The 19,603-nt window shown below is 43.0% G+C and overlaps 1 protein-coding gene across 1 annotated transcript in view; it reads left to right on the forward strand.

The window, feature by feature from the left end:
* The window catches only part of MDN1 (midasin AAA ATPase 1), a 148,956-nt gene that overhangs the window by 3,336 nt on the left and 126,017 nt on the right, over nucleotides 1-19,603 (forward strand). The window contains exons 2-7 of the mRNA XM_018572096.1: nucleotides 8,920-9,146; nucleotides 10,981-11,205; nucleotides 12,171-12,278; nucleotides 12,366-12,555; nucleotides 13,190-13,402; nucleotides 13,565-13,696. Coding sequence (XP_018427598.1) covers nucleotides 8,920-9,146; nucleotides 10,981-11,205; nucleotides 12,171-12,278; nucleotides 12,366-12,555; nucleotides 13,190-13,402; nucleotides 13,565-13,696 — 1,095 coding nt within the window. The remainder of the gene's footprint in view (nucleotides 1-8,919; nucleotides 9,147-10,980; nucleotides 11,206-12,170; nucleotides 12,279-12,365; nucleotides 12,556-13,189; nucleotides 13,403-13,564; nucleotides 13,697-19,603) is intronic.

Here is a 19,603-nt window from a genome sequence, read left to right on the forward strand (position 1 = left end):
GAAAAGAAAACTCAACAGTACAGTAAAAAAAAAAAAACTCTTAGGGTTCCCATCAACTGATTGATTTATCGTTCGAAAGACCATTCATGGAAGATTTCCAAACTATAATTGGGTGTATGGGCACCTTTTTAAGCTTTGAAAATGAAAGAAAGAAGCTGGTTGCTACTGGATTGCAGATGCTCCAGATTCTGTCTGCTCTGGTTTTGATAAAGTCTTATCAATCTGCTTGTATGTTCCCTAAGAAAGCAACACAAACCTAAAGTTGCCCATACACCTATAGATTATCTGCAGATTTTCTATGGTCAGATGGAAAAAGTGCAACAGGTTCCTCCATCTACGCCAAACTGTGTGGATGGAGAAATCTCCCACTGGGCCAAGCTTCAGTATCTTGCAAGTCGGCCCGCTGGCTCTCAAAATACCTGAAGAATGCCTGCATCCAATCAGATTGTTCAGGCATTCGGACAGGCAGCGGGGCCAACTAGCAGGATACTGAAGCTTGGCCCAGTGGGAGATTCCTTCATCCACACAGTTTAGCGTAGATGGAGGAATCTGTTGCACTTTCTCCATCTGACCATAGAAAATCTGCACATCTATAGCTGTATGGTAAGCCTTAGTGTATGTAGAGCCAAAATGTTTTTTTCCCTTATGTTCTGGATACAATAGGGAAACGTTACAACCCCTGTGGCATTTTTAGCATGGTTTATGTCCCTGTAAGGTAGTTTAATTCTGCCCTCTGCGAGTTGTCATTAGGACACAAACAAATGGGAAATTCAGAATGATATAGTTGTCACTGAAACAGGTAGTTTCAGATAGGAAATAGTCAGTGGGGACAGCTATTCTGGTGAAACTGTTTTAGAGTGGAGTTCTCCTCACTTTGTAAAAATTGCCCCTTGCTTCCTCTTTTTTCTCAGGGACAAGAAAGTGAAAAGAAATGTTCTCAATGGGTGAGAGATGGCAACAATAAACTGATGGGTTGTGTGTGGTATCCATTCAGTCGTTTGTGACTCTCCGTGATTTTCCACAGTTTCGGATCTTGTCATGTTTTTAGTTGTTTCATGTTCTGACTGGTGTCGGCTTTTATGGTGTCTAACCATTGTGTTCCTTTTGTGGCTTGGCTTCCTTTTCTGCTAACCAATCCAAGCAGAATTGCAGAGAGTTAAATCTCATCAATGAAATAGGCGAACCTCAGTTTTATAATCCTGCCTTCATGTCTTGTTTTATGCGTTCCAGTGTTTAGTGGGTTGTCATTTTTGCTGTACACTTAATGTGCAGGTGCCTTCTCCAGCACTATAGTTCAAACACATCCATTATCCTTCTGTCTAGTTTTTTTTTTGTGGTCCATGTTTAACAGCTGTCTAATGCAGCTAATCTGCATTTGGTTGCCAGGCTTAGAGCTTTTTCATATTCTGTTCATACGCCTCATCGCTGTGTGACACAGTGGGATACGCCTTTTTATTTCTGGACTACAATCACCTCATCCATCAATCTTCAATCCCAGGAAAGTGAAATCCTTTTGACTAAATTTATCAGGCCATCTTTGGTTTCTGAGAGGATGGTAGTGTTGTCAGCATATCGAAGATTCATGTTCTTCCTCCAATCTTTACCCCGATTTTTTTGATTCTTCAAGCTCCAGCTTCCTCTTAATCATTTCAGAATAAAAGTTGAACAAGAATGGTGAAAGATTGCAACCCTGCTGTACGCCACACTCTAACTTGAGCCAGTCGGTGTCCCCAGATGGTGTTTGCACAGTGGCTTCTTAGTTTGTGTAGAGCGACTGTACTGCCTTGATTTATCAGGGCTATTCACAAAAGGGTGAAAAGTTAGGAGAAGGCAGGAGAAGTGAACAATCTAGGACAACATACAGACCTGTAAGTGTTTTGGCACCCCAAGCTCTTGCAGGGCTCCCTACAGCTTGCGGGGATTGACACAGTGGAAAGCTTTGTTGTAGTCGATGAAGTAAAGTACTGTGCAAAAGTTTTAGACAGGTATGAAAAAATGTGAAACTAAAGATGCTTTCGGAAATAAAAGTGTTAATAGTTTATTTTTATCAATTAACAAAATGGAAAGTAAATGAACAGAAGAGAAATCAAATCAATATTTGGTGTGACCTCCCTTTTCCTTCAAAACAGCTTAAATTCTTCTCGGTACATTTGCACACATTTTTTGAAGGAACTCGGCAGGTAGGTAGTTCCAAACATCTTGGAGAACTAACCACAGATCTTCTGTGGATGTAGGCTGCCTCTAATACTTCTGTCTCTTCATGTAATCCGTCTGGGATTGAGATCCCCCATGATGTTGAGATCAGGGCTCTGTGCGGGCCAAACCATCACTTCCAGGGCTCCTTGTTCTTCTTTTATGCTGAAGATAGTTCTTTTCGCGGAGGATAGTTCTTAATGACATTGGCTGTATGTTTGGGGCTGTTGTCCTGCTGCAGAAAAAAATTGGGGCCAATCACATGCCTCCCTGATGGTATGGCATGATGGATAAGTATCGGCTTGTATTTCTCAGCATTGAGGACACCATTGATCCTGACCAAATCTCTAAGTCCATTTGGAGAAATGCAGCCCCAGACATGCAAAGAACCTCCACCATGCTTTACCCTTGCTGCAGACACTCGATGTACTGCTCTCCAGCCCTCCCGCGAACAAACTGCCTCCTGCTACAGTCAAATATTTCAAATTTTGAATTAGTCCAGAACACCTGCTGACATTTATCTGCACCCCAGTTCCTATTTTTTCACGCACAGTTGAGTCGCTTAGCCTTGTTTCCACGTTGGAGGTATGACCTTTTGGCCGCAGAAAACTGGCAGTAGGTTCTCTGCACTGAGAAGTCAAAATTTTAAATATTTTGCTGTAGCAGGAGGCAGTTTGTTCGCGGAAGGGCTGGAGAGCGGTACAATAATAAGTGTCTGCAGCAACAGTGAAGCATGGTGGAGGTTCCTTGCAAGTCTGGGGCTGCATTTCAGCCAATGGAGTTGGAGATTTGGTCAGGATCAATGGTGTCCTCAATGCTGAGAAATATAAGCAGATACTTATCCATTATGTCATACCACCAGGGAGGGGTAAGATTGGCCCCAAATTTATTCTGCGGCAGGACCCCAAGCATATATAGCCAATGTTATTAAGAACTATCTACAGTGTAAAGAAGAACAAGGAGTCGTGATGGTTTGGCCCCCACAGAGTCCTGATCTCAACATCGAGTCTGTGTGGGATCACAAGAATAGACAGAAGGATTCACATCCACTGAAGATCTGTGGCTAGTTCCCCAAGATGTTTGGAACAGCCTTCCTGCCGAGTTCCTTCAAAAACTGTGTGCAAATGTACCGAGAAGAATTGATGCTGTTTTGAAGGAAAATGGAGGTCACACCAAATATTGATTTAGATTTGGATTTATCTTCTGTTCATTTACTTTGCATTTTGTTAATTGATAAACTATTAAAGGAGAATTACGAGGCAAGTGATTTTTACTCGGCCTCATAATCTGAGCCGACCTGTGACAATGAAACTGTCACAGGTCGGCTCAGTTGATTGGGAAGTGAGCGAACACATGCTCGCTCACTTCTCGATCGATCCGTGCAGTGACTGTCACTCAGGCTCCCTGCAGGGATGCCCCCCTCCCCTGTCCGATCCTCCAGCGCTTGACTGGCGGAACGGACGGTGAGGGGGTAGGTACAGCTGGCTCTGCCTCTAGATAGGCAGAGCCAGCTGTCACTCACGCAGCTGGGTGGATCCAGAAAGAATTGTCGGGATCTGTTAAGGTTGCAGCGTTTCAGTATACCGTGAGTATACTGAGCCTAGGGTGACGGGAGGACACTAGTTTGTGTCCTCCCGTTACCCTTAGGAGAACTATGGGGAAAAGCCCTAACCCCATCGTTCTCCTTTAACACTTGTATTTCTGAAAGCATTCTTACTTTTACAGCATTTTTCTCACCTGCCTAAAACCTTTGCATAGTACTGTATCTGCAGATGTTCTTTTTAAATACAGGACATTTTTTCATGATCCAGTGCAGATCTGCAATATTGTCAAGGGTGTCTTGACCTCGATGGATGCCAACATCTGGTAATTCCCTTTCTATGACCAGTTAAGGAGAATCTTGCATAACATGGTGCTTTAACCCTCCCCTAATCTGTCCAAAACTAACCTTTATTGGAATTTTGACACCTTCTACAGCAGTGGTTCTCAACCTGGGGGTCGAATGACAATTTGCCAGGGGTCGCCGGGAGTCTCCCGCTATTAGATAGCAGCTCCCGGCCACCCGGGAGAGAAACACTTTCTCCTGGAAAGGTTTAATCTGTTCGATCGAGCAGAGTAAACCTTTCGCTGCAAACGTTTTTTTTTTATTTCTGACATCGGAGCCCCGGCCGCCGTAAGTCAGAAAAAAATAAATCAGCATTGGAATGCATAGCTACATTCCTATTGGCTATTTCACTTTGCAATAGCAAACTAGCTATTGCACCCGCCCACTGCTGCTGTCAATCAGCAGAGGGGGACCTGCAGTTCTCCATCAGGTCCCCATCTAGTGATTATCATCATCATCATTATTATTAATAATAAAAGCTGACACCCTCAGCTTGTGTTATATGGTTTGCCATTTTAGCTGTTACAACAGTGGTTCTCAACCTGTGGGACGCTGTGTGATTTCTGCTGTGCTCGGTGAGAGTCCTCAGCCCTCTCCTAGCGCAACAGTGTCAATTCTCCTGCCATGCCGCCAGATGTCGCTGCAGCAGCTGCTTCAACCCTAAATGTTACCGTTGGGGGTCACCACAACTTGGCAAATGTTACCAAGGGGTCCCGGCCCTAGAAAGGTTGAGAACCACTGTTCTACAGAGAACTGGTCTGCATTGTCTGTTATCTTTGATAAGAGATGTATCTACAGGTGATGCTGCATGTACATAACATATAGCACCTTGGGCTGACAGTGTTAAGTCTTGTAAAGTAGACATATTGTATACAAATATCATTTTGTTGGTTATTACCAACAGTCGGTAATCTTGTCAGTCTAGGGACTCTAGTAGTTGTGTTAATGAGCATTAGAAGTACAGAGATCAATAACATATATGCAGCATCTAATTGCTACAAATAAGAGTATAGTTCCCTAATTAGAGGGATCATAGCCATAGAAGTTTACTTCTGAATGGTTGGAAAGTGTGACATATTTAAAACATTATCTGAATGCTGGTAATTGCATTCGATTCCAAGATCGATGTTCATTTAATACAAGTGATCTGAGATAACCGAGTGGCTGCTACTCTGATCTACATTTTAGCTCTGCTAGCCCGCAGCAGGGCTAAATGTAGAATAAAACTTCCCACTTGGAGCCCAGAACTGCATGTCTCAGGCGTAGGGCGATACAAATTCCACATCTCTGCTTCCCTGAAGACATGAATCTTTAGTAATCGACTTGAGGCAGTAAGAGTAGGAGATGGATGGAAAGGTTGGGGTAAGGAGTTCCAAAGAATCAGACTCTAGAGAAGTCCTGGAGGCAAGCATGGGAGGAGCTGACGAGGGAGCTAGAGAGCAAGAGGTCTTGGGATGTGCTGGATCTTCTATATTGGAAAGGCTCATAAAGAGAACCTGTTGCCTCCAAATGCTATCACATAAGAGCTTGTTCGCCCCTGTGTGATAGAAATAGACTTAAGTGGGGGGGATGAAAAAGTAAAAAATTGAAAAAAAGATTAAGTATAAAATAGCCCTGCCATCTGCATAAACGCACGCATAAGGCATTGTGTGTGTTTTTACGTGCATGCGCTTAGTGCTGCCCCCATTCCACTGTGTGACATATTGTGGTAGCTGGGCAGCAGTGCTCTTTAACAGGCACCATGTGCATTAAAAGGCAAGATCACTTTCCCAAGTAATTTGGGAACATGGATTTACCAGCTCAAATCTGGCCCCATCTCCCCCTCCGCTGGTGAAAGGTCTTTCCCCTCTGCTGCTACGGGTGTACTATCTGTACCCCATACTGCCGTCTTGCACTGTGGATTTTGCATTTAGCTCGCAAATTGCGAGCCCTCGTTGGTCAGCGCAGTGACCTCACCTCGTTGACCAATGAGAAGCGCTTCTTCGCATGGTTAAAAACAGTTTAGGATAAGATTATTTTTTTGTATCGCGAGTAGGTGCACACCCTTGACCTTGCTGATTCTTAAATGGAATCAGTACGTATAACAGGTACATTGCTTTGTTCAACTCAGCAAGAAGTGCACTGTGGTTAAAAACTAGACGGGGTACTGTCTCCAAATCTCTGTAATGCACAATACCCTTCAACGGAGATCTTCTCTTGGGTAGCAAGTTGGAAAGGGTGCTAGATTGGTAAGCTGATTTGTAAAAGGGCTTCCGCAAAAAGAAAAAGCAGCAAGAGAATTCACACTTTTGAAAACCTCCGTTCAAAAATAGCGCTCATACTCGCCCAAATGCTCAGAGGGAGATTTCCTTTGGCCGGCAGTGTAGCAAGTCAACATGGAGCCGGCTTCCCGGTCAATCAGGAAGCTGGGCAACAGTTAATTACCTGCCTCCCAGCTTCCTGATTGGCCGAGAAGCCGGCTCCATGCTAATTGGGAGGGAAGCTGGCTTCCCGGCCAAACAGCATGGATCCGGACAATCGGAAAGCCGGGTGGCGGGTAATGACCCAGCTTCCTAAATGTTTGGGGAGCCGGCTCGATGCCGATTGGTCGGAAAGCAGGCTTCCCAGCCAATCGGCATGGAGCCGGCTTCCAGGGTAATGACACGCCACCCGGCTTCCTGATTGCCCGGTAAGCAGGCTCTGTGCTAATGGAAGTACCGGTATCGATACTCTGTTTCGGCGAGTACCGAAATATAAATATCTGTACTTGTACTGGATACCCAAAAAATTGTATCAAGGCATCCCTAGTATCTGCAATGTAATGCACTTCTTTTCAGTGTTACCTGTTCAGCAGAAAGTAATATTTTTGGTAATTTCTTATATACTTTTAGGTGATGTAAGTCTGGATAAGTGATATGTCATCAGATCTTACCGAATTTCTAGAGGTTGCTTTTGGTTTCATACCTAATGAAGAGTAAAATGAGATGTCAAAGTAAAATATGTATATTCAGTATATAGTACAGTTTATCTCTGCAATACTTGCAAATATCCCTATGTTTTATCCTTTAAAAATCTTGAATCCTGCAAGTATCGAAAAATAGATGTTAATCTGTCAGAAAAACAAATGCTGTTAACCCCATCGTAAAATTACGGGTGGGCGGCGGATCCTTTCCGCCGATGCTTGAGCGGGCAGAATCCCGACGGGCATGTGTTTACAGCCGTTATCGGCTGTTTCTTCCAAACGTTTGTCCGGCTCTACAGCTGGCCGATCGCTTGTATATTCCTATAGTGTGCTGCCCCCCCCCGCCACTGCCGGTTATCCCGGGCACCGCTGTGCCCCTTGTGGTGCCCGGCACAGAACACCGCCTCAGCGGCTGCTCTGCAGGAGAGATCACCATTTCCTCCACCGCTGATCTCTCCTCCTCTCTAAAGTCGGAAAGCAATGTGTATTACATCACTTCTGCCTTTAGCTGTCATTTCTCTGGCTAAGAGCCAGAGAAGAAGCTGATGAAGCAGATCTCTGCTTTTATCAGTTTCTTTGGGGGTCCCTAGTTGACATTAGGGGTCTCAGGAGCTTTTTTTGAGTCAGTGGTTACATTTTAGAACTCGCTGCCACAAGCAGTGGTATCAGCAGAGAGTATTGAATCATTCAAAAAGCATTTAGATAGCTTCCTCAGAGACCGTAACATACAGGGGCACAGGTACTCTTAAAAACTAGATCACACAGGGACGTGTGTATGCACAATCGCACACAAAGGATGAACTTGAGGGACCTGTGTCTTCAACCTCAAATACTATGTAATGAATGTTAAACAACATTAGCTATAGCTATGTGAATTGGTGCAGACAGATGAGAAGTATTGGGCGAGTAAAATGTACTATTCTCAATAGTTTGAGCCGACGTGTGACATTGCAGCTCTCACATGCTGGCTCTATAGCTTTAGAGCGGAGCAATCACAAACCTTGCTCAGCTCACAGCCTTCTTCCTGCAGATAGTGGTGACTGTTAGTCACTGCTCCCAGCAGGGATTCCCCACCCCGTTCCTGTCTGTCATCCCCCCCTCCAGCCCTCATGAGGGGGGGATGACAGACAGGAACGGGGTGGGCACAGCTGGCTCTGACTCTAGTGAGGCAGAGCCAGCTGTCATTTTAGGCAGCGAGATGGATCCTGACCATATTCTCTGGAACTTTTCCGGCTGCAGCGCCGCTCTGCGCTGTCAGCCTATAGCAGGCAATAGCCCACTATATGCTGACTTTGGGGTCACAGGAGTACATTAGTAAAATGTACTCTTCCCAATAGTTTAACCCAGCGCAAAGTATTGGGAAGAGTACTTTTTACTCTCCCAATACTTCTTTAACCCCTTCATGACTGAGCTAGTTTTCAGGTTCTGTTCATAAATGACTGACACATTTTTTACATTTTTGCTGTGTGATTCTTCCACAGCAGTAATATACTTTCTTACGAAATGTACACACACATATTATATATAGTTATCTGGCAGTTCACGTAGCTATAGCTAATGGTTTTAAACATGCACTTATTAGTAGGGATATACCGATATTAGTATCTGTGCCGATACCAAGTATTTGGGCGAGTACTCTCCCAAATGCTCCTGAGACCGGAAAATCCGGTATCAGGAAGCTTGGCGCCGAGCCATTACATGCTGCCCGGCTTCGTAATTGGTTGGCTCCATGCTTCCCGGCCAATTCATGCGCCCTCTGCTTCCCTGCCAATCACGGAGACGGGCTGCATGTATTGACTCGCTGGCCAGCTTCCTGATTGAGGGGGCATGGAGATGTTAAAAATTATGTACACAATTGTATAAGAGGTTAATTTGTTTTGTTTTTTTTGCTTTTTTATAGCTATGGACTCCACAGGACAGAGAGTCTCTGCTAAGCATTTTAGCACAATTGCTCTTGGACAAGGACTGCACATTGCTAATTGGACGCCAGCTTCGACCCTTGCTTTTGGATCTTTTGGAGAGAAATGCAGGATGTATAAAAGCAGGAAGTCAAGTCAATCATGACCTTCATGAGAGGTTGTGTGTTGCAATGAGCAAACTGGTTACCAATCATCCTGATGTCCTCCCGTGAGTATTCATTTTAGGAGTATTTATTGTGCTTTATTTTTGTTTAAATGAAGTGAATTTTTCTTTTTTGATTTGGCTTCCGGTGGATGGGTTACTGTAGGGTACTTTTTTCCCCATTCTTAAGCTGGCCATACACTTCACAACCTTTGCACGACTTTCGTCTCATACGAAGCTCATACGATCTGCCCATCTTAGACAGGCAGATCGTACTTGCGATCATCACAAGCCCGCCCCGATGACTGCAATGTTGAGCAAGCAGTGTGCGTTTGTGCACACCGGCCCGTGGTGCATTTGTCTTAGGGGGACGCCACAAACCGGCCGAAAATCTCAGGAGTTTCAGCTTGTTTTCCAACGTGCTCATAAGACAAAAGACTGCGACCGTACAGTAGAAACGGTCGCACGCCTTCCATACACCTGCCAGGTATCGTACGATCACGAGATTTCCCGCCATTATCGTACGATAATCGGCAGGTGTATGGCCACCTTTAGTCCTGCTCTGACTTATTTTGGTAGCCTATTTTCAATGTGCCCACACTGTGAGGAATTCTATAAACCTACAGAATACTCTCGGAGGACCTTAATTTGGGAAGGTGTTAGCATGATTTTTTTTTTTTTTTATACTACAGTTTACTAAAAAAGAAAAAAAAATATATTATAGCCTTGGAGCTTACTCTTTGAACAACAAGACTGCACATGTATCTTTTTTATTTTTATATCGTAACAGGTTGACAAATTTTCATATTTAGCCTGTTTGTAGCTTATCTAGTGACCCTTTAATATCGAACTGCAGTTAAAAACAAAAACCTATGTATCACCCCCTTAACTTCCTTATCAGAAAGACTAGAGGCAGAAGACCATGTAACTTAGTCTGCAAGCCCACAAAAAAACATCTTGTGTTCCTGGTTCTGGATATAAAGCATTATGGCTGTCCAAGGCTTGTGCGCCTTGGTAATTATAGATACATCAATTATCTGCAGCCAGGCTGGTGCATGTGTGAATTTTTAGAGGACTGGTGGAAGTGCCCTAGGCTGTAGACCTTGCCCAGCTGCAGCAGTAAAAAAAAAATTCATGGTCTTCATCTAAAGTCTGTAATCCTACTTAAAAATGTGATGAGGGGGCTTTGGGTTGGGAACATGTTGTTATTTGTAACTACAATTCTACCTTACTGATGTCCTGTGTCTGGTCTTTTAGTTCAAGTAGAATTAAACCTTAGATATATGCAAAAACATTTTAAAAAAAGTTACCAAGTAGGTAGTTGCTTACCTGTGTCTCCACCGCTCGCTGCTGTCTGAAAATCTGACGATTCTCGAGTGGCCGTGAAGGATCACAGGGCGGGCACATGCACAGTAGAGATCTTCAGCCAGGAGAAGAAGAGAGACAGTGCAAGTCAATGCATGCAGCCAGCAGCGTGCACACTGACTGACACCGTGGGACACAGAAGAAACAGCAGTCAGCGCTGGGTCAGAGTCTGGCATTTTTTTATCACGTTTCAGAGCTGAAATGCAATTAAAAACGCACTGATCAGCAGGTTTCCATTGAAATCTGTATGGAAAACGCGCTGATCAGCACGCAAGAAATAGCTCAGGGAGCAAGCGGTTTAGATTGCGCAGAGCCGCGCGATTGCATGAATGGTCGCCGTAGGAATGTATGAAATCATTCATGTCGTTTCGGTGCGGACAAATCCAGGCAACCGAACCGCCCTGGAGTGAACGGGGCCTTAAACATAGGGCTCTGCTAAATATTTACCTGTTTGTTTTTTTTGTAACATAGATACCTATACAAACCTTTTAACTTACCTCGGACTTTAACCTGTTTTTGTTTTTTTCATGATCAGATTTGCATTACAGTATTTTCAGACAGCTTTACCAGTATTCCAAAGACTCTTCCTGGAAAGCTGTGATGCCAGCACAGTCCGCTATGGCCGGCGACGGATGAAACTGCGTGACCTTATGGAAGCGGCTTACAGATTTCTGCAGCAGGATAAATTCTACTTTATAGAAATGTGGGACTGGAGCGTCTGTGTGCCTCTGCTAAAAAGCCATGACTTAGCTGTCCGATGGTATGTAGTTTTGTGATTTCTGGAACAGGCAGAAACTGCTTTGAAAAACATACAGTGGGGCAAAAAAGTATTTAGTCAGCCACCAATTGTGCAAGTTCTCCCACTTAAAACGATGAGAGAGGCCTAATACAGGCATGATAGGTCAGAGTAGGCAGATGGGAAAGATTGTCTTTAAAGAAGACATTGGTGGGTTGAATAGCTTGATAGCTTCCTTTTAACTCTAACTTCAGTGGCATGCATTTGTTGGAGTAGTTTGTATCTCCACACTAGAAACCCAGATCTTCTACCTTTTACTTTTTGGTGTGGTCTCCTGCAAGGAAGAGCTGCCAGCATTGGCACAGTTTGTCTTAAACTTCAGACTCTGCTGCTGTTCAATAAGGTTGGAGTCACAGCTGAGTCTTTGCACTGTGTAGATAGACGTGTTTTATCAAGGAAGTAAATGGCGAACTTTTGAAACTTGAAAAAGGAACCTAAAGCTCCTAATGCTTGCTGTACATTTAGCTGCTTGACATTCATCTATCAATACACATCTGAAGTACTTCTCTCAAAATAATATCTGCAAAGCTGTACTCTTTTTTTAATAAAAAAAGACTTTGATATTCAACAAAATTTACTGTTTGCAGCCTAGTTCAAGTGACCATAAACATACAAGAGAAGGTAGATAAACCCCTTCATGATAAAAGCCGCCGGGGGTCTGTTTAATTAGCCCCGATGCCAGTGACGTACACTGTACGTTGCTGGTCATGAAGGGGTTAATTGTAGTCAGTGGAGAGACTTGCTTGTTTTATAGACTAGCCACCACTACATATTTTGTGCTGCCATGCTTTATCAGGTAAGACAAGTCCTACAATAATCTCAGGCCATACATGCTTAGCTGCTTTGTTGTTTTCTGTATTTATTTTCTGGAATTCTAGCACCAGCAGGAGTGAAAAGCCAGTATTATGTATGACATATGTTTGTTTCAGGTACACTGCCCACTGCCTGGCTTTGGTTACTTCAATGTCTGATGACAACAGACAGACCTTTTTGAAGAAATTATTTGGTACAGATGAGTTAATGCATTTCAAACTTCAGTAAGTAGCTTTGTTCCTGTCACTGTGTTATGTGCATGCTTTGGAGAAAAAACACATGATAAATATGCTCTTTCTCTTTTTTTTCAGGTTGCTGGATGAGCTGCACAGTCAGAATATTGAACAAGGTCTTTTAGTGACCAACACAGAAAAGTCCTTGTGGTGTAAAAGCAAGAACCAGCAGTACACACAAGGTCAAATTTTATCCAGTGATCTCTGTTCACGAGTTGTGCCTGTTTGTGGAATAACACTTCCTAAAATTAATTTGAACGCAGAACAAGTAAGGATAGTTGCAATTTCCCCATGTATTGCTAAAAGTACTGTATACTATGGTGGTTCTTCCCAGGGGCATAGCTGAGGCTGCTTAAAAAATAAATAAATTGCTGGCCTCCTTAGAATTGCTAGTTTCCTGGCTATTATGCTGACTTAGCAGAGCTTAACTACTCTGAGGCACTGACCTAGGCCAGGTATGCAGGATGTGAATGTGTATATCGACTAGTAGGCTACAGTTTGGATCTCCTAACTCAATCCTTCTGCAAGCAATAAATGGCAGCACTACCTAACTTTGGATTGCCACTATTTGCAGTGTTGATCAGGCAATTAAAATGGTATACTGATTTATTAGTTTTTTTTAAATAAAACATAGTTTAATACGATTACTGTGCAGTGCTTATACTTTTAGATGGTTAGAAGCTCTCTCGCCTCTGATTTTAGATGTTGGGAGTACAAATAAGATTTTCATTAATCTACCTTGCTATCGAGAGAACAGTCAGTACATTTTGTAATACAGGACCGAAAGACTTGTGTAAATTGATCTTATGTAAAGGGATATTATGTTTTAGTAAGGCATACAGTTGATTTAATTCCCTTTTATATAGTATCATCACTGATTTATGTATACTGTTGTATTGTAGGAAATTCAAAACAGTCCAATGGTATTGGTGGAGTCAACTTGCCGCAGTCTTCAAAGTCTTGCTCAGGCAGTTTCCTATCGGAAGGCTGTGCTTCTGGAGGGACCCATAGGTTGTGGAAAAACTGCGTTGGTGGAGCATTTGGCCACTGTGACAGGACGTTTGAAACCACCTGACATATTCAAAGTTCAACTTGGAGATCAGACTGATAGTAAGGTAAGGTCATAATAGGCTAATGATAAAGTTGTGGTAGCTTCTAGAATGGCATGTGGTAAACATCAGACTGCGCTTTCTTGTGCAAGCTGCTCTTTTACTGTCCTCACAGCCTTATTTGCTGGTAGCCTGTTAAGACATTAATGATTTTGTTTCTCTTCTTAGATGTTGCTTGGAATGTATCGCTGCACAGACATCCCAGGAGAGTTTGTGTGGCAGCCAGGAACATTAACACAAGCTGTTGCTTATGGGCATTGGATTTTGCTTGAGGATATCGATTATGCACCTTTGGATGTGGTATGTTGTTAGAATATTTATACTGCTAAAATAAACCGTTTTTCTATTTATGCAAACAAGCAAGGATCTATAATGAACCTATTTCCACAACTCAAAATAATTTGAGTTCGTTTATTTGCGCTAACCTGAAGACAAAATGAATACAATAGTGTGTAAAAATATATTAACTAAAAATCAGTGCAGAATTATAATCAAAATATAACTGGTGACAAACGCAGAATATGGATCAGAAAATTTGAATAATATTGATAACACAGGTAATGTGAACTCCTTAGCCCAACCTGTCCGTCTATCTCCCACCTTGACTGCCTTTAGGCGTTCCCTAAAGACTCATCTCTTCAGGGAAGCCTATCCGACCTCAACCTAACCACTGAACCTTCACATTCTCACATAATTCATTCCCACAGCTACCACAGCTACCTCATGTATCATTTCCCCCTCCTCTTTTAGATTGTAAGCCCTCAGGGGCAGGGCCCTCCTTACCATCTTGTCTTGAATTGTATTGTAACTGTAATGTCTTCCTTATATTGTAAAGCGCTGCGTAAACTGTTGGCGCTATATAAATACTATGTAATAATAATAATAATAATGTGAAAATACAATCACAGGATATTATTCTAAAATATCAATCTAACAAAACTGAGTAACTTCTTGGATACAATTAGTAGCTTCTCAGTAGCTCAGAGAATGTGAAAACAATATGTGCAGATTTGACACGTGATTTCTCTCAGACAACAGATATTCTCAAGCTCCAATTCACCTACGCATGAACAAACTTGTTGTACCATACACAGAACTGGCTATAAGCCAAGACTATATTTAAGGTAAAGACAAATTTCCACTAAATTATTGACTAGAAAAAGAAATCAGCTTCCAGGAGATTATACAGATTTGTGTATTTCTCCCCAAGATTGAAAGATACAATTTATACTGCAGTTTAAAATGATCTCAATTCAATCTAGATGCTACGAGGACTAAATGGTCTAGTTAGATATAGATCTATATATCTATTTAGATCTATATAGAATCTATCTTGTCAATTGCCTACAGATAAATTGAAGTTGTACTTTACCAAAAATTGACAAATCTTTTGTCAGAGATGTCGGCTTTCTCTCAGTTCAGAAACAAGAGATGGTCATGTTCTCTTTAGTTCAGTTCCCTTGGTCAGCCGTCATCAGCTTCCGACCTCTACCATCAGAGACTATTTACCTCCCCCTCCTTTCTGTTTTTACTTCTTGTCTCTTTTTTTTTTTTTTTCCATCTCAATCTCCTGCTCCAAACTTTTAACCCCAAAGAATGTGGGCGTGGATTTGTCTGCCACATAATTAATGACGTCAGATTGGGCATCATTTTACTATGTACCTCTTCATCGCAATCACCTAAAAGGGGCACTATTGAACTGTATAAAAGTTTGGATTCTAAAATTAAATTCTAATATTTTCATAAAAGATAACCTCTGACCTAAGCCTTGGACAAAACCATAAATATAATAGGGTGGTCTATTCTATGGCAGCATCTGTCCGCCTTACTGCCTCTTCATAGATATACAGCTTTAAGAAAGTGTAACCACAGCAATTAAACATTTTCCTCCAAATACCTTGAGAGTAATTTGTACCAAGACACAGTGGTTCTCCACACATTAAAAGAAAAATACATTGGTAAGTCCCACCTAATTCTATGTACTTAAAACACAAACCCACCATATTAATAATACTAATATGTTTCAAGGAGTAAACCAAACAATATAGGGTGAATATTAAAGTACATAATAAAATATATACTGGAAATGATTCAATTAAGTAGGCATACAATATTAATAACATCATTGAAATTATGGCTAATATAATCTATTGCAATTAATAGTACTTATTAATAAGGCAACTTTTAAATGAGTCCCTTTTTCCGGTAATGAGAGAGAAATTTTTTTTTTTTAAACATTCCAGTCTCTTGTTCATTGTTTAAATTGAGACATGACAGTCATCAATCTCATTATAACACAGTCTGGCACCATGGCCAGTCCTTATCTTGTGTTTGTTGTCTAGGACCCCACAATTTACAACCTGGTAAGGTATGTGGTAAAACTCTTATTTTCTGTGAGAATCTTCAACCAGGAGGAATTAACTTGCATTCACCTCATGACAGACAGACAAAGATGGCTTCCATGATGCCCATATAAAAATGTCAATATGTATAGGCCTTTAATTTTATTCCTTTTAGCCCCAATGGTTCTGATAATGTAGTGTTCTCATTTGTAAAGCTGTTAGGGATGTAAATATCGAATGTTAAAATTAGATATGTTTCAAATAACATTAGGCAATGTAGTGCCACGCGCCTCCATAAATGTTCTCAAAAGCTTAAACTGAGGACCAAATGAATTGTTTGCAAGTGTTAAGGTCTTTTAAGCAGCCTGTCTTGCAATCTGTGCCATGCGTTGGGCTTTGAGTTTGCCACATCATCGGTAAACAAGCAAGCCTAGGACTGAATTGCATTTTCAAGCTTCTTTAATATGTTAGTGTAGATCACCACAATTATTTAACAAAGTAGATTTTGGTTCTCTAACATATCATTTGTTGTGTTTTTTGACGAACACTGGAAGTCTTTAACCTTCAGGTTTTTCTGCAACCAACAGGATTTTCTGACTCTGGCAAACAAAACTGTAAGCCAGGCCAGGGTTTAACCCCTTCTGCTATCAGCATGCCTGCTTGTTAGTGTCCTAGGAAGATTTTTGCCTTTTTAACTTCTGTTTTTTTTTACATTTTTCTGCAATTGATTTTCACTAATCTTTAGCGGCTTATGAGCCAGCGTCCGAAGAGACTCTTATTCTAACTCGCTCAGATCCTTGTCTGAGGTTACTCTGGGGAGTCGTAGTTTACTGCAATTACTTCCAAAGTTCAATGAGACTATTTCCTTATTGATGATGTGCTTACCACTGTGAAGCTAGAGGATCAGCCTTTTACTTCTACAAGTGCCGTTTCCAGCCTTGGGTCATTTAGGACTTTACTTTTACTCCTGCTTTTCTAACTTTTCCTCTATTGAGATTGAAAGCACCCTGACAAGTTGTTATTTTCTCCTAAGTGCTTACTGGTTTTGTGAGGAGTTCCTTTAGGAGTAGTCCGTTCCCACTATAGATCCAGCTGTCTCGCTTTAACAAGGCAACTTCCATACCAGTGCAGGGTGCCCTTGCTTTTAACGGCCGCAACTGTTAGCTCTATTGCTGGCGGGTCCCCCTCCGCACATTATTCTGGCTGTGATGTCACTGTCATGCCACATCCGACTGGTCAAGATCCCTAACCACTGTGGCGTGTGTTCCCTTGTAAGACGTGTGGAGCAGATGGCTGTTGCATATAATTTCAGCCATGACTGTTAACTGGGAGACTCCTGTGTTTTTTTTTGTTTTTTTTTCTCATGTGTCTCCTGTTTTTGCATGGGGTGCTTTGACTAAAGTGCTGGACTGCTTAACAGTCTTGCAAGAAAAGTTTGCCCTTCAAGAAGCATCCATTTTGTTTCTACAATTCCTCGACTTCAACGTCAAAGCCTTATAAGCTTGGCTTCGTCAACTCGCAGTCTGGCATTTAAAATTTGCCAAATCCTCAGACAAGCTTTCCTTCTCATGATGGTGACCCCCACTTCCCAGACTGGGGAGACGTGTCATGTGTCGACTTTGCAGATAATTGGACAGGTTGCATTCCACATGCCTGTATGCAGGAAGTAGTGTCCCAGGCCTACAAAGTCTAGTTTCAATCCCTGCCCCCATGTTCCATTTCTTAAATTCAACCTTTCTATGTCCCCAGTTACACTAGCAGATTTCCATTGGGTTTTCTAGGGACTTATAAATCAAGGTGTCATTGCCACAGTCCCTGTTGGTGCAGGATTCTTAGTTGTCAGACTTTTTTTTTTTCTCCCAATAAACATTTTGGAGCTTAAGCTTTGGACCATCCGATCCTTATTCCCATTATTGGACCATCCGATCCATGATGGAGGTGTACATTAATTTTCAGGGAGGAACCAGAAGTCGGAATAGGGAGATTGTTACAATAAGAGTGTCATTGGTGGGGAGAGTCAGGTGTGGACCTCCTAAGTCTGTAATTCTTACGATCCTCGAGCCTAGGAAGGCCATTTGAAACCAGGTCCCTCATCAGATGTGGTTCTTTGAGCTTTAAAAGCTGCCATTGGAGACCTTCCATTTTCTTTTCTCACCTACAAAGAGGTTTCCCTTTTTGCTATCGCCTCTGTAGGGCAAGTAAAAAACACAAAAGAAGAGGCGCCTTTCCTGGTGCAATAATTTCTGTAGGGCAAGTGTATGAACTGGTGTCCCTTTTTGGTCTTTCATAGGGAGACGGTCGTGTTGAGGCCCATGACTACTTCTTACCTAAGCTAGTCTCTTTCACCTCAACCGGGAAAGTTCCCTATGTCCAGCTTTGGTTCTACAAAAGGAAATTTCCCTCCATTGTCTGGATGTGGTTCGGGCTATGTATTTATTTTTCTCTCAGCTACTGCTTCTTTCAGGTGTGCAGTAGTGGCAGGGTGCTACCCTGAGCGGTGTACGGCACCCCCTCTTGGGTTGCAAGGAGGGGGTAGGCTCTAGCAGTGGGTGTAGTGTGAGACACTTACCAGTTGGAGCACTGTGGTCGCTGTCCATGGGCCATGGTTCCGTCCGGTGAACCGCATGGTGGCTTGCGCGGGAGAGTGGCGGCGTCTACAGGCAGCTCCGAAGTTGTAATGGGTCTCAGCACCAGCTGGGAGCGCTGTTGCGCCGCCGGAACGCGAAGCTAGGCGCGTCATCGAGTACCGAGTGGTGCGGTGACGCGCTTCCGGTGCGCCATTTCCGGTTTCCGGAACGCAGCGTGCGCTGGCCAGTTTAAAGGCACATGGGGACGGAGACAGTCGGCATGTGAGGCAGCTGATTCACCTCCCATAACGAATGCTGCTCGGCCACGACTACTGAGGCTGCACACCTCGCGGACTGACTGGGACCACATACGGTCAGTGGGGACATCAGGAGCGGGCCAACAGCGCGGTCGGCAGTGAGCTGCAATATGCCCACGGAGACTGGACCTGGTGTTGCCCCCCCCCCAGATCTGGGAGAGCATGGCACTGGCGCTAAAGTAGGCGAGTGTTATTGGTAATTCTCCTCTATCCTTACTCAGCTTGTGTTGGGGGCCTGTGGTACAGGACAAGCTGGGTTGTGTTATTTCTCAAGCATTGTTGCATATTGGCAGAGCACTGGTTGACGGCATCCTTCTTGTCTTACGCAGGTCAAGGCCTCGGAGGATAAGCCCCTTGCTGGAACTAGTGGCTCTCGCCCAAAAGGGAAGAAGTGTGCCTCTTGCAACGCCAAAATGTCACCTTCACGGTCCAAACCCTTATGCAAAGGCTGTTTAGAGAAAATGGTGGCCAAAGAATCGGCTGGGATGTTCAAAAGTCTGATAGATTCTATGAGAGATGAAATGGTTACCACTTTTCAATCTTTCCGGTCTGTGTTACAGAACCCAGTGGGACCACTGGTAGATACCAATTTGCCCAGTACATCGGGGGAAGGTAGTTTGATGGGCTATGCAGAAAGCTGCATGAGCAAGCAAGCGCCCAGTGAATCCTCGGGCTCTCAGGTAGAGTCAGAGGATCAAGATGAGTCAGAAGGGGAATTACGTAGCAGCAGAGCTGCGAAATTCCTTTTTCCCTCTCTGGAAACAGGTGAACTGTTGAAAGCCATATGGGATACTTTGGGGATTAAGGAAGAATCCACTGAGCTGTCAGTTCATGACAAACTTTACAAAGGGTTTCAAACTAAGAAAGGCCGTACTTTCCCGGTCCACAAATCACTCTCGGACTTGATCCAAGAGGAGTGGAAGCACCCAGAGAAACTAATGTTTTTCTCGGCGGGTCATAAGCGCAGGTTTCCATTTGCAG

The sequence above is a fragment of the Nanorana parkeri genome, unplaced genomic scaffold (assembly GCF_000935625.1).
Source record: "Nanorana parkeri isolate BGI_ZX_2015 unplaced genomic scaffold, ASM93562v1 scaffold1937, whole genome shotgun sequence".
NCBI lineage: Eukaryota > Metazoa > Chordata > Amphibia > Anura > Dicroglossidae > Nanorana > Nanorana parkeri.